The 15212-nt window shown below is 37.5% G+C and overlaps 2 protein-coding genes across 5 annotated transcripts; one reads left to right on the top strand and one right to left on the bottom strand.

Annotated features, from left to right (window-relative positions):
- Positions 1–113: 113 nt before the first annotated feature.
- Positions 114–11881, top strand: LOC131788007 (tyrosine-protein kinase SYK-like). 4 transcript variants are annotated; one of them, XM_059105092.2, is made up of 13 exons: positions 114–265; positions 1396–1835; positions 2587–3127; positions 4273–4473; positions 5508–5654; positions 6338–6447; positions 6782–6848; positions 7645–7726; positions 8194–8242; positions 8632–8772; positions 9364–9504; positions 9779–9891; positions 10311–11881. In XM_059105092.2, exons 2-13 carry the CDS (start codon positions 1434–1436, stop codon positions 10411–10413), a joined length of 2097 nt encoding a protein of 698 aa, XP_058961075.2. In that variant the 5' UTR covers positions 114–265; positions 1396–1433; the 3' UTR covers positions 10414–11881. The 4 variants fall into 4 exon arrangements, with proteins under 4 accessions (XP_058961075.2, XP_058961074.2, XP_058961073.2 ...); XM_059105091.2 differs by having other exon boundaries at positions 5505–5654; XM_059105090.2 differs by having other exon boundaries at positions 5502–5654.
- LOC131788014 (G-protein-signaling modulator 2-like) lies at positions 11871–15044 on the bottom strand. The gene is made up of 2 exons (XM_059105099.2): positions 14297–15044; positions 11871–13258 (listed from the first exon to the last, which is right to left on the bottom strand). Exons 1-2 carry the CDS (start codon positions 14973–14975, stop codon positions 13056–13058), a joined length of 882 nt encoding a protein of 293 aa, XP_058961082.1. The 5' UTR covers positions 14976–15044; the 3' UTR covers positions 11871–13055.
- Between the last annotated feature and the right edge of the window lie 168 nt (positions 15045–15212).

Genomic DNA, 15212 nt, shown 5'->3' with positions numbered 1-15212 from the left:
ATAATTTCATTGGTGGGAAAAAAAAATAACAATTACACCTACAAAAATATCCAATGAAATTAGCTGATATATCAAAAACTGAAAGTCTTAGGATCCAGGCCTTGGGAAGGAAGTGGGGTTCGGTTACGGACTTGTCGAGAAGCGAAATAATTGAATTCTGCTTTCCTTAGCAATCAGATGACATGGTTTGACATTTTTGGCTGAAAACAAGCTTTTGGTGGGATAATCTAGTTACGGATCGGTGAAAGCATATAAATTGTCGTTGGTGAGTGTAATTTCATTTTCATCAGGTAGCTTAATTAATCATATGGATATTTCATACTCCGCTAAAATTTAAATTCAGTGTCTTTCGACTAGCTCAAGCCTTCGATTGTCTGAAAAGAATAAGCAAAACCTTCTACCGTATTTACACAAATCTCTTATTGAGGGTCTACAAGGCATAAAGTTAATACAACTTCAGGAATTAAAACCAGCGGTAAAATCGCTTCGATTTACACGGGTTATCTCGAGTCATACATAGGGGAAATAGCAATCGTCCTCGTAAGGAACCAATTTAAGTAACAGAAACCAAAATACGTAATTGTTTGCTATGTCCAGAGAATGGTTCACAAGACGAAGTATTCTTTAGTAGGATGATCATTATTGTTCTAGATTACTTAGTAAACATTTTAAACGTAAACTCACAGTCATTTTCCCGGAAATCAAACCCCTACTTCCTTCTCAAGAATGCTTAGAACAAATAGAGATTAATTTTTTATAACGCGGAAATCACGAAAGATACACACAGAGCAAAAAAAAAAACAGAAACATGTAAACACGTGAAGTGAAGTATTTAAAACTACATTTAGTCATCAGTTTACCACTACCTTCTGTTATATTTAAGGTTTCACATTTCAGCTTTCAGCAGGCTTCAGGCAATGTCATTACTCTGAAGCAGTATAGATTGAACAAACATTGCTGAAGAATGAACGCTGACTTGCACTTTACTGCAAAAAGGTGACAGAAGCCACCAAAACTGAGTCAGTTAACATTTAGATAAATGTTATCCTAGATTTGCTGATTGTGGCCACTTATGGGGATAGTCACAGTGTAAATGTATGCTTCAACTCTTTAGACCTCAACACTGATCAATGTGCAAGTTCTCAATACTGTCTTCTATACACCTCCTTTAGTACTAACAAGGATATTTGTCTGGCAATCAAGAGCGTCTTGAGTATGTGATCATTTCCTTTATTCCCATAACCTTAATGCTCAACTCAAGGGTAATGCTTCTGGGAGGAATAAGATGCTTATCTCCCTTAGGGGTTAAAGGGTTATATTCTCTAGGGTAAAAATTATGGGTTTTCATGACAAGACCACAATAAACCCATGGAACTTTTCCTACATTATTTGCAGGATCTTTAAAGTAGGCAGATGAGAAAACCAACTCAGAAATGGCTGATCCACTGTTTCAGCACTGGTTTCATGGTCGTATAACTCGTATAGAAGCAGAAGAGATTCTGGCACGTAATGGCAAAAAAGATGGGTTATATCTGTTGCGTGAAAGTACTGCTTCAGCAGGAAGCTATGCTCTTTCCATGTGCCATAACAACAAGATTATTCATTATCATATTCAACGGCATTCTGATGGTACAGTTGCCATAGAAGATGGTAAGAAGTTCCCAGGACCTGTGGAACTAATACATCATCATCGCACTTGCCTGGATGGGCTTTTAGCAAGGCTGACTGAACCATGTAATAGGCTTCCAGGGGTACCACCAAAAACATACTCTGGTGCTAATCAGGAACACATCAAAGATGCGGCTATTGCTGCAATGGCATCAATGGGAATACAGGTTTGTTGGAACCAAGTACATACTTGTATGCACATTTCCAAAGTGAAGTCAACTAAAAATTTTTATTGTAGGAATTCCTTAAGGGTATATGTTGGCTTTAGGTATACTAGACCCAGTGATAAATTATTCATTTATTTAGAAAGATGCAATGTCTAGAATTACTTGATAAGTCAATGCATATAAGTATGCTTCTTAGTAAAAGTAAATTATTTGAATGTCTGAATGAGATTTTGACTGACTGACTGACCAGCTGTTATTGAGTGGGTGGCTTACAGACTGACTGACTGACTGACTGACTGACTTACTGAGTGGGTGACAGACTGACTGACTGGTTACAATGGAGTGGGTAGGCCATGCATTGACTGACCAGCTATCATTGAGTGGATGTGTGACAGACTGACTGACTGGCTATTATTGAGTGGGTGAGTGACGGACTGAATGACTGGCTTTAATGGTCAGTGGGTGGGTCACACATTGACTGACTGGCCGTTATTGAGTGGGTGGGTGGCAGAGGCTGACTGGTAAACTTACCAGCTGATTGAATGATGGACTGATTGACTGACTGACTGATTGAATGATGTACAGACTGATTTACTGACTCACTGACTCACTGACTTGATAACTGAGTGAGTGACTGACTGACTGATCAAAAAGCAAATGGATCGCAGCTGTTACAGTGTCTAACTAAATGGCTAATACAAGCTGGGAGTAAGGGTTTCAGGTTATAAATGATTTTGTCATGGTTCTCTAGGATGGAGATGAAACCACTGCAACTTTGATGAGAGCTAAGTTGGAGAGTGCAATAGGTTCAGTTTTGCACAAAAATCAAATCTGGTTTCATGGAGTAATTTCACGTGAGGAAGCTGAAAGAAGGCTTGCTACATTAGGATGCCTAAATGGGATGTTCCTTATCCGTGAAAGGGATCCAGGATATGTGCTTGGTTTGTGTTACGAGGGCTCAGTAGTCCATTACTTGTTCGACATTGACCAGCAAGAAAGATTATCGATAAAATCAGGTCCAAAATTTGACAACCTGATGTTAGCTGTGGATCATTACTCTCAGCGAGAAGATGGTCTTCTCTGTAAGTTAAACGAGCCCTGTAGCATGGAACTTTTTGAAACTGGAAGAAGGATTTCCATGGGTGCACGACCACCAAGTGTCTCTGATCCAGAACCAAGAATAGTTACTGGCAACAGACCACCTAGTAGATCATTCAACGACTCTTCTCCATTTGCAGGAAACCCGTTTATTCAGGGTAGAACTACCAATGTCCCAGACCTTCTGCATGGAGGTTAGTTATTGAAATGCATAGACTGCTGGATTCACCTTTCAAATTTCTTTTATTTCCTTGTGAAATGCAGGGAGAATTAAGTTTGCATCAAAAGCCAGTTAACCCTCTATACCCTAACATTAGCATGCAGATTCTCCTTATTGTTCTATATGCATTTCCTAAGGTGCTGATAAGAGAATTTGTTCAACAATCAAGAGCTGCTTTAGTTGGTGATTCTTTCCTTTACTCTCCAATGTTCAATTCAGACGTGATATTATTAGGAGAAATTAGATGCCAGTGATTCTTAGGTTTCAAAGGGTTAAGGTTCTATTCTGTGCACACTCTCACTCCTGCAGTTGTATATGGTTTTTACAGTGGAGCTCTGTTAATGTGATTCTATGGGATCATTAATTAAAATTTTATGACAATCAGAGTATTGCAATTTGCAACTTGATTGCCACAGCCTTAAAAGGTGCTAAAATAAGACTAATGGACCTTTTGGATTTATGTTAAATCATCTTTCTCTTGAGTGAAATACAGACAGTTATTAAGAAGACAATAATTTTGTTTGGATTCAAAATATCACATACAGTCAAACCTGTATTAAGCAGTCACCCAAGGGGAATGGTGGGATGATTGCTTAAAACAGATACCACAGATTAGGAGTTTTATGAAAAACAATAAACAATGCCACTCCATACTATAATTGACCACTTATTGTGCTCAGGAATACTACTCACTTTAATTTTGGGAGAGAAACATGGATTAGATATTACTTGAAAGATTATTATTAGTCTATTTGTCATAAGTGGTTCTGCTGTCAGTGATGGCGGTTCAGTATACAGGTATGGTACAATGGAAACAGGCTGTTGGAACTCAGAAAAGGGTTATCATCTGTGCATCTGTTCTCTAATTGATCATAAGTAAGAACCATTCAAAATTGTTTAATTCAGTTGAAGACTCTGGGTTGAACAAGACATGGTTGAGTCATTGCGTTGTGTTCTTGGGCAAGATATTCTACTCCTGTAGAATCTCTCTCTGCCAAGGAAAATGGGGGAAGTTACAATACTCCTGATCACTTCTGGAAACCAGGTTAATCTCTGGCTGAGCAAGTACTACTTGACTTTATAATTGTCATTCTTGACCCTTTTTTTCTACCTTGCCAGTTCCCAGATCTCCACCAAGGAACCCACCTCCTCCTCTTCCCAGTGTCCCTCCTCCAGAATCTAACAGAAATTCTGGCCCTCCACGACTGCCCCCCAGACCTTTCACAGCCCCACCTGTCAGCCCAAGAGGAAGAGGTGCACAACCCCCACCAAGCCCATTTTTTAAGGAGAGAAAATCGCCAGCGTCACCAACACCATCAGGTTAGTTGGAAGTTGGCAGAAATTGTACTTTAACCCTTTAACTCCCAGGAGTGACCAATAGAGAATTTCTCCTTACAGAGTTGATGCAATATGAAAAATAGCAACTAGGGGATAATTAATTGATCCAATACTAAATTCTCTGAACCAACATAATTATAAGAATTGTATGGTTGACTGTAAGGAGAATTACAAATTTGATCTGGGAATTAAAGGGTTAATTTTGAGGAATAAATTACAATATTTCAGAGCTGTTGATGTGCATGGAAAATGAAAAAAGTATGTGTTACTTATTAATTAGAGCATTTTACACTCTTTTTCAAGGCAAAAAAATTTTCAAGTCAAGTGTGATAAAGTAGTTCTCAAAAACCTTGTTAATAAATTCTGATTGCACCATTAACCCTCAATACCCCAACATCAGTATGTATATTCTTCATACTGTTCTCCATGCACTCTTCAGTTGTTTTTAAGGAGAATATGCTTTACAATCAAGAGTTCCTTCAGTGAGTGATCATTTCCTTTATTCTCATGACCTTAATGTGTGATTCAGGGGTGATATTGAAAGGAGAAATTAGATACTAGTCTGACTCTTACATGTAGATGTCCAAGGGTGAAGCTGATTGCTTTGTTCATATTTGTGTACTTTCCAATTCTGTAAAAATTGACATTAGGAAGTTAAGTTATATGTTCATGTGTATGGCTGTTTCAAGAAAGGTTGTTGGAAAAAAAGCAGTACTGACTTCAGGTCACAGTTGACCTCAGGATTTCAGGGGAATCTGAGAAAACATCTCTGTAAGGATAAGGCATAACAACTTTTTAAAATTGTTTCATTTATTTGAGTTGATGAAATTCATGATGATCTGATACCCAGATTACCTTTTCGAGATCTTTACCTTTCTTTATTCATTTGGTGGCCAATTTAACTTATAAACTCATTGATAATACAAAATTACCCTTTCTGGAAGGAGTCGTGTGTCTGCTGGGTCCTCAGGTGTATTTTCTGTAACACATATTTTTGATCCATCCTTTAGCAGCAGCAGCAGCAGGTGCTTCTGGAGGTGCAGCATTTGAGGCGATATATGACAGCATCAAAATGAAGAAAAGCTCCTTTTACTTCAATCAGTTTAAAGATATGCAAGCAAGAAAGCTCAAGAGTGAAAACTTGAGACTTGAAAGAGAACTAGGTGGGTTAACCCTTGTACTCCCAAGATCCATTTGCTAATTCTCCCCTCTAGCTGCTACACATTTTCTTGTAAATTAGTTATGAGAATGTGGTGTTGCATGCAGATCAAGATTACAACTTCTTCCTGATAGGTATGAATATTATACATTAGATTTGCTATGAAAACTCTGCCAACTCAGAGATAAGAGTCTTCTTTAATTTATTGAATTTTTATTGAATTTGGCTTTGGCATGACTTCATGAATTATCAAACTTCATGTCTGTTATCCACCTTAGCCCTTGGCTTTGGCAGGTAGCTTGGAACTCAGCATTGATAAAACCTGATATCATGCTCAACATCATCCAATAATTGCTTATTATTCACATTACCTGTTTGCAATCTCATGTATGGATATTGTTGGGAGAAGTTATATGTTAATCACCAGTTCCCCCAGGCTCTGTTACTCCATAATCCTGTTCTACTCTAAAAGTAAAGTGAACATTGACCAGTTGTTCTTAAATCAAACATGCACTAACTGTGCCAACCATTTCTTCATAGAGTCCCACATAATATTTTATTTTTGAACAGTAAAATATTGAAAGAACAATTTTGTCTGGGGCAATTTTCAATCAAGTACTTGTTTGTTCATTGTGATTACTCAGGTTTTGGTTTTTCAATACTCAATCAAAATACACTCTATTATAGGCCACGGAAATTTTGGCTCAGTTCTTAAGGGAGAGTACACAAAGCCAAATGGGGAGAAGATTCCAGTGGCTGTTAAGAAACTTAAATCTGAAGAAATGAATAATCCACAAGTAAGTCTGTATATGTCAAAATAATCATGAAAACTAACTCGAGGAATCATCATAATGTTGGAGTTTGTATGTTGCCCTTTTACTACAAAGATCTGGCTTGAAGTTCTTCTTACAGACTGTCACACAACTGTTAATTTTCGAGTTATCAGAATTAATTTTTTTGTTTTAAAAAGTTTCACACTCTGACAGTGTTTAACTTCCATGATGGTTACATTTTGTTTCAAGGCTTTTTACAGCTATCTTCACAATGATCTGATTCAATCTACAGCATGAGATATTCTTAATTCAACACATTATCAACCGATTTTGAGGGTCTTCTTCATATTTTTTTCAGTCTGAAATTATGCATGAAGCAGAAGTCATGATGAAGTTGGATCACCCAAATATTGTTAGAATAATAGGTAAGTACAGAGTCACTGAGGGACATTTTTATTTTCAATCTGACGCAGGGCCAATGCTTGAAACACATCAGTTTTAAAAACTCTTATGGTTGCCAATTTATGTAATCAACTCAGTTGATTAGAAATAAAAAAACAAATAGATAATAATAATAATAATAATAATAAGAAACAATAAATTGGATGGAATTTATCAGTGGAAATTGCCAGAGGTGGCTCTTCTTGCCCACTGTTTCGGGGTCAAATTGGAATTGAGAATGTTGGTTTTTTGTGGAAGGAGGCAAACCAGAGAACCAGGAGAAAAACCTTCAGAGCCTTCTATTCCCTTGATTAAACCAGATTATGTTGTAATACTCCATACCAATGCAGCACCACAGTTTCTTTGGAAACCTAACCATATGCTTTTACTGGCAGTTAAGAATATATGAAAGTCATACTATAGCATGAAAGTCATACTATAGCAATTATAGTTTACTATAGCAAAGGTTGACTTCCTAAGAATAGATATTGCTCTCTGCTTGATAAGCTACACTGCTGTATCTTCAGTTTAAAAAGCATCAGCAAATTACTTTTTTGATGAGACAGATAAACCACAACATAGAAAATTTTGATACAATGTAAAAGCAGCATGAGAAATGATGGCCAAGGATCGAAAAATTGAAAAAAGCCTGTAATTTATAGGGCAAAATGTTTGAAAGTTTTCATTTTAAATGAAAACTTTCAAACATTTTTCTTTTTTTTTTTTATCAAATTTGCATTCTGTAGTGGAGCTTTTCAATTTCTTCAATTCTCTTAACAGGTATTTGTAAAGACACAACAGTTATGCTAGTGATGGAACTTGCTCCTGAAGGTCCCTTACACAAATATCTCAAAAAACACAAGTAAGCTTATCATAATAAACAGTTCTAAATTTAGATTACTTGTACCTTATCTCAACCACTGGACTGAATGACCTCAGTCTGTCAGCGTAACTATTTAACTCCCATGAGTGACCAAGCAGATAAGTGATGAGAATAAAGAAAAATATCAACTAGGGGATTATTAGTTGATCCAATCCTAAATTCTCACAACTAACTTCATAAGAATTGTGTGGCAGGCAGTAAAGAGAATTTCTAATGAGATCTTGGAGTTGAAAAAGTTAGATAGTAAATTACTTTCCTAGGAGTTGCTAGGCAAGAATGTAACAGTGACTGAAACAGTTACTTCTTGTTAGAGCTAAGAGATATTTCAAAACAAATTTAATGATGGTAAGGAAATGATGTTATCAAAGGAGTGCAATCTGTTTTCAGTGCTCTCCATTTCTCTAGTTTCCACTTCATTATAGTGATCACTCTGTCCATTTTTGCAGGTCTTTGCCGATGTTCAAAATTTTTATTATAATGTTGCAAGTGGCCGAGGTTAGTAAGTTCTAGAAGTGCTTTTCGATTGAGTGTCATGTAATCGCAACAGCCAATCAGATGACAACAAGATATCATGATCAGCCAATGAGAGCTTAAAAATACAAAAAAATGTCTGAAATTCGAGTGAGAGATTCTTGTTTTAGTTTTACATGAATATGATCTACGACCGGTCAGACTCACGGCGACACTGAATAATTGTTGAATAGAAAGTGAGAAGCGTAGCCAATCAAGTTGTAGCATTTCTGATAAGACTTAAATAAATTAGTAGTCTAAAGATATATTAGTATATGCCACACAGGTGCATAGTGCTTTTCGCGCTCTGATTGGCTGGTTCAGAAGTGATTAGCAAGTATTATTATTCTCATCGATTTGACTTCTGTTCACAGGGAATGCAGTATCTCGAAAACATGCAGTTTGTGCACAGAGACCTTGCTGCTAGAAATATTTTAGTTGTTAATGAAGACTTCGTCAAGATCAGTGACTTCGGAATGTCTCGTGCAATGGGAGCGGGAAGTGATTATTATAAGGTTGGTGTTCCTACAGTGTAATAAAACAGAGATAGAGTGGTCATTGCAGTTAATCAGGGCGAAGAAAAAAATTTATGGAAAGAGCAAATTAAAACTCATAGTAAAAACAAGCAAACTGCCTGAAGCGTGAGAAAACACGAGTGAGTCGCTAATGCTTTTGATTTTGTACATTGTACCTGGTTGGTTGAGAGGGTAGCGCGAGTTTTTCTTATTCAATCAATGTGGAGAAAGAAAAACCAAAGCAACGACGGATTACGTTTAAAGCGCTTTTCGATTGAGGGTCGCTAAACCAAAACCAAAGCAATTGCAACAGCTTATCAGAAGAAAGGAAAATTTCCTAAAGAACCCAAGAGAACTAATAGTAAACCACTCAAAGCGCGGGAAAACGCGGGCGGCCAAGTGGCGATTGGTGTTAATTTTTCATCTGATTGATTTAGAGAGTGGCGCGAATTTTGTGGACCAATCACAGAGCAAAGTAAAGCAAAAGCAATGCAGTCCCGCGCTATTTTTGATACTCAATCGAAAATTGCTCCATACGAAAGTTTCTTAGTGTACGTGGTAATATGTAATCTGTTCTCTAATATTGTGTAGGCTGGTAAACCGGGAAAATGGCCTCTAAAGTGGTATGCTCCAGAGTGCATTTACTACCGGAAGTTTAGCAGCAAAAGTGATGTGTGGAGTTACGGTGTCACGCTATGGGAGGCCACATCGTATGGGAAGAAACCATATGAGGTAAAGTAGCAAATTCACAGGTCACACAGGTTAGGTTACTTTCTTAACATCTGGTCACGCACTTGTGTGACGCAATTTTTTCAACTCAGTTTACTTTTCGTATGATCATTAAGAGGAGGGCAGCCCTGAAAGTGGATTTGTCGCAGGTAGACGTAGTGCTTAATAAATTTCCATGAGATCTACCTCTGTATTAAGCGCAAGAATAATCCCCTTCCGTGTGAAGGTTGTTATACTTTAGTTCGTGTTTTGACGTTAAAAATTTCTCTTTTCCTAGGGACTCAACGGACAGGTAATTTTGGAGAAGATAGAAGCTGGTTACAGACTACAATGTCCAGAAAATGTGCCACCAAACGTGTATGAAGTGATGAAAAGTTGTTGGGAGTACAGGTAGACTTTCTGAAAATTATTTAATGGTTCGCCTTCTAACCTTTTTTCCTTTTAGTATGTGCCTGCTATTGATGAACTTGACTTGAGTTTTTCACGATGCACAAACTTTGACGAACTATAGCTCCTCCAGATACGTTTGATGAGATAGGAGCACTTTTTAGTTGAGCGTCGAAAGTCATTAGGAATTTTATTTGTTTTGCTTCACTTTGCTCTGTGATTGGTCGACCAAACTCACGCCACCTTCTCAACCAATCACAATTAAAAATGAAACAAATCACTACTTGGTCACCCGCGTTTTCGCGCGCTTCAGAACGTTTGCTCTTTTTACGTGGAGTTGTTATTGGCTACCTGGATATTTTCCTTTGTCCTGATTGGCCGGTGTTACAAGCAAGTTGACTTTGTTTTTGTTGTCCTTACAGAGAGGAGAGAAGGCCAACGTTCCAGTCCCTGGCTCAACAGCTGGCCGACGCATTAATGGAATTGAAGAACACTGAAGAATACCAAACACAGTACCTGGTGTGATGAATCTTGCTGCATTTGAATTCCATGTGTTTTATTAAAATTGTTATTCTTGGCAATGCAGATAGATTCGAAATGATTATTGTTACTAACATGAAATTATAGAGACTTCTTTTTGATTGCGTAATGCTATGACAAATCCAGTCACCTTCTATGACGTTATTTTGAGTTATGACTCGCTTTCGTAAGGGAATTTCAAGTGCAGTCATTTTAATTCATGTCGTGCTATGTCATGTAACCATGTCATGTTCTGTTAAGTAGTGTCAAAATCTCATAATTAGTCAATTATGGCTGCGACGGTTGATACACCATCTTGAATATTTTGTGGCATATCACTATTCAGCTGAGTACAAATTTGAATATTTAGTTTATTTGCTTGATTGCGACTATGAGTTCTTTTTAAACAGATTCCTATCCATCCTAGTTTCGTATCGGTACAAATTACTTGTAGCTAGATAGGAAGAGAATTACATCAAGAATTGATCGCCATCTGGGGTGCTTTTGCTCCGGCAAAATCTGTTTAACAGTGCTTTACTCCGTTCAGAGAATTTTGCCTTTTCACTACCACGGAGAAAATACTAGAAAACTTCTTTATTCTCAAAACCTGTCTCTTTTCAAGGTTTTGAAAATCAATTGAATGTCATTATTATTAGCTTTGTTTTATTTCGTTATGTTATTGGTCAAGGAAATTTGGTCGCCTGCGTGTTCCTGCGCTTCGGACCAGTTCGTTGGTTTCTCGTGATCTTTTCTTTGATCTGATTGGCTGTTGTAAACTTTTGGTTTGGTATTACGGCAGTCAGTCAAAATACACTAAATTGTGAGGATAAGTTACTTAATGCTCTCCTCTGGAAGTCAGTTTTGAAATGAGGTTTGCGGGTACCATGGCAGTGGTAGCCATGGTATTATAACCATACGTTGGCTTTATCATAACATAGAGTTTCTATATAAACTCAGTTTCTCTGCAAATACCTTTAGTATAATTATTTGTTATTTATGCAGCCTTTTCTGGCTGTAAACTTTTTTATTTTAAGGCTTGTAATTTGTTGACGTTTTTTCTATGTTCTGAAGAGAAGGTAAAGGATGGCACTTTGTTTGAGTGGTAGAGGAAATTCTCGATTAATTAATACTGTATTTTTTTCAGTTGTATTTAAAATTTTTTTAGAGCGAATCAGTCATAGATTTGAAGGAATTTTGTAATGCCTGAAATTTTCCTGTGTGGAACATTGTAACCAGCAATATGCGTTATTTTCAAAGATTTAATAACTTTGTAGGCTGAGCTTATGAAACAAAAAAAAATAGACATCTTTGCTTGCTTGTGTTTCAGGTAAGCCTTTGACTATGATGTGTATCTTTATACGACTACTAGTTGGCTAAAAACGTAATTATAATTATGAATTTTGTAAAATTTAACACATACATACGTTGATTTGTAGGCAGAAAACAATAAAATATCGATTACTTATAAAGGAAAGAGGTCTTCTTGGATATCAGGGGCTATCGTTGTCTCGTAGTGAAGTTAAGTGCCATTCCGAACTGGTTGATTTGTGTGGAATTCCTTTCCAAACAAATTTATGAAATATTTTTCCAAACTACAGTGTTATGGGGAAAGAGCTGAGATTGCGTTCCCGTTACCACGTTCATCGTTACGTTTATGACCTGTATGATTGTATTCACTCTTTAAGTAGACTACATGAGGAGTCCCTCCTTATCGGCGAAGTAAATTGTTAGGGGGAACTACTCGAAGTCTTGTCGTTGAGGAAAGTACCGTGTCCACTTTAGTCCTGTTTCTAGTTATAGGTCTTTTATTTTTAGCCACTTTCTTATTTACATTTACGCGGGGCGATAAAGATCCGGCTTGTGTTCAGACCAGTAACTCAGGATTTCATTTTGTCAAGCTGACCCTTAACACACTCACATTGGTTGTCATATCTCTTCATACTGTTTTCTTTAAATTTGCTATGAGGAGAAGAATTTGTTCGAAAATCAGGAGCTTCTTAAATTGGCGATAACATCCATTACTCTCATGACCTTTACATTTGATTCAAGGCTGACAGGGGTACAAGTTTCTGAATCTGTACAGGCACCCACATCGTACCATGTTATATCTGCTTGTGAATCTCCACTTATATGACGACCCCTGCGGCCCCCCGCGCGCTTTACTTGAAAAGCATTGCATAAATTTTAAATCCCGCTTTACGCAGCAAGCAAGGTTGTAGAAAGCCGTGCGGCTTCGCAAGATGCGAGCTAAAAGAATAAGGAAGAAAAGAAAAGGGGCAGTCTTTAGAGAATATGCTGCGCTCGGTTCTGTTCATCACGCATGACCTCGAGCCAAATATCCTCGTGTTCGGCCCTCCCACTCAGTCAATAAGTACAGTCTTCATGTCAACCGAATTTCTTTGAGCTCTTTGAGTCTTTCGATAATTTCCACTAATGAATGAATTATTTTCCGAATAGTTAAGCTGCTCCAGGCTCTCGTGCAAGTTAAGACGAGTGAAAAAGCGAGTTAACCACAAACGGCAGCTCTGCTGATCATGGAAACAGCTGCTGTTTCATCATTTGCACGCTCGCCCTTTTCGTTTGATTCCATTCCACTGTGAGCACAATTTGAAAAGTTAGATCATTCTGCTGCTCGAGCTGTCTCCTCTTCAGTGAATAGAAGACCCCTTACCACTTCCGTTCCCACTCCTGTCACCACTACTTTTACTGCTATTACTACCTTGTTCATCAAGATCGCTTCCTCTCCTCGCTCGTGACTTTTTGGAGTCATCTCCCATTTTATTTGAAGAGCTACCCGGCATAGAGCAGTCTTCTGAACCCTCCTCGCTTTTCGATTTCTTTTCTTGCATGGCTATCAAACAAGAAAACAAAAACTCCTAAGATCTGATTGGCGATTCTCCCCTCTTACTCCTACACATTTCCTTACAAATTGGTCGCGAGACTTTGGTGTTAGATTAAGTTAACTTCTGCCTGATGAGTATGAGTATTCTCATTACCTGTCTGCTTGATAAAGTATGGATATTACAGGGAGAAGTTGCATCTTAATCACTTCTGAGAGTTTAACGGCTAAAGAACCTTTGGCATATCGGGACCTTTTTTTTTCTGGAGGACCATCATATAAAAAAAATACAAACGAAACATCGAAGCATTTATCAAGCTTAGGACAAAAAAAAAAATTAATCATAACAGTTACTCGACAGTATAGAGAGGCCACTTAAATATTATCCATTTCTGCGTTTCACGAATCCAGACTGCTAAGAAAATTTTTAAAAAACGTCATACGGACAACATCAAATCACTGATATGTTACAAAGATTTGTGATATTTATCTTTTGAAAATACAAATTTGTGGTTTCCTTTAAGTCCTAAGTAAAATAACATGACGCAAAACAAAACAACAAAAACAATTATTAAAAAAGGTATCGTTAATAAAACTTCGCTTACTAGACCGAACCATTCTATATTCTAACACATCCCGACCTTGCACTGACCCATAGTTATCAAATGGATGCAGTTGGACTGACGCAAATGTCAAATTCAAGGCTCTGATATGTCAAAAGACAAAACGTCGACTCGATCGAATTTACATCTGAATGTAGATAAGCGATGAAGCTAGAGGCTTCTTCTCCGAATAAGATTCAAATTCATTCCTTCTTTGCCTAACATTTTATCGTTTTACCGCAGGTTTTCTTATGTTTTTCTTCCCTTATTTCTATCAAATTGGAGATACATGTACTTAAAATATTTCGGCTTTAAAAAATGTATGAATTATTAATTATACTCTTGGATACCTGTTACGAATGCTATTCAGCTGTAAACACAAAAGTGTTATTTGCATAAAGTGGTTGGCTGCCCAGATCTTAAGAAATCTTCGCACTATTTTACTTACCTAGCTTGTACTTTAAACACGCCACCAGCTTTTCGTAATAGTTGATGCTTTCTCGAATATTCCCCAGCAAATGATATATGTTTCCCAAACTCGCACAAGCTTTGCTCTCGCCGTCTAAATCTTTTAATTCTCTGGCGACGCTCAGACGTTTTTGATGACAATACACAGCTTGGTCAAAGTCACAGCGCTGCTCAAAAATATTTCCAAGGTTATTCAAGAGTTTTGCTTCACCGAGTCTATCTTCCAGCTCCTTTACAAGTCTTAAACCCTGTTCGTAACATTCAACAGCTTTATCCAAGTCACCAATCCTTCGATAAGTGCAACCCAGATTACAATATGCTCTCTTTTCGGCGCGTTTGTTTTGAATAGCTTTTGCTAAGTTAAGATGTCGTTCATGACAGCTTTTAGCCTCAGCAAATCTGTTTGCCTTGTAATAGAGTATTCCTAAGCTACTCAGAGCTTCTCCTTCATTAACTTTGTCTTTAGCTTTGCTGTATGCGCGGATCTTTCGCTCCAAATGTTTCACTTGTTCGTCAAGCGACCTGCTATGCTCTCCTTCGTTCATAGCATTGTGTCGTTTTTCGTTTCCAGCCGGTTTTTCTGCCATAATGAATGGAACTTCGTCATCTTTTGGTGGTTTAACGGGCCCCTCGATGTCTTCGGCTTTTTTCTCATTCATTTGTGAAGAATAAAGGGAACAATCTCAAACACCATGCAGGATTGAAATTAACATCCATCAAAATTTACACCATCAAGCGCCTACTTCACTTAGATTACCCGTTGGCTCTCTTGTGGTTTTGGGCGCCTGGCCAAAATCTGTTAATTGACATTACGCCACTAATGTACAATATTTACTTTATTGTTGTGTTCTAAAACGACACAATTTTTTCACATATTTCAATAAACCGAATTTAGA

The sequence above is a fragment of the Pocillopora verrucosa genome, chromosome 12 (genome assembly GCF_036669915.1).
Source record: "Pocillopora verrucosa isolate sample1 chromosome 12, ASM3666991v2, whole genome shotgun sequence".
NCBI lineage: Eukaryota > Metazoa > Cnidaria > Anthozoa > Scleractinia > Pocilloporidae > Pocillopora > Pocillopora verrucosa.
Note: the sequence above shows the minus strand (reverse complement) of the source record. Positions and strands in the feature narration are given on the sequence as shown.

What these genes read in the sequence shown, in the direction of transcription:
- LOC131788007 (XM_059105090.2), top strand. Translation starts at nt 1,434, where the DNA reads ATGGCTGATCCACTGTTTCAGCACTGGTTTCATGGTCGTATAACTCGT. An exon ending in AGCGTCACCAACACCATCAG is followed by an intron (nt 4,474 to 5,501) that starts GTTAGTTGGAAG and finishes TCCATCCTTTAG; the next exon opens with CAGCAGCAGCAGCAGGTGCT. An exon ending in AAATATTGTTAGAATAATAG is followed by an intron (nt 6,849 to 7,644) that starts GTAAGTACAGAG and finishes TTCTCTTAACAG; the next exon opens with GTATTTGTAAAGACACAACA.
- LOC131788014 (XM_059105099.2), bottom strand. Translation starts at nt 14,975, where the DNA reads ATGAATGAGAAAAAAGCCGAAGACATCGAGGGGCCCGTTAAACCACCA. An exon ending in GTGTTTAAAGTACAAGCTAG is followed by an intron (nt 13,259 to 14,296) that starts GTAAGTAAAATA and finishes CTTGTTTGATAG; the next exon opens with CCATGCAAGAAAAGAAATCG.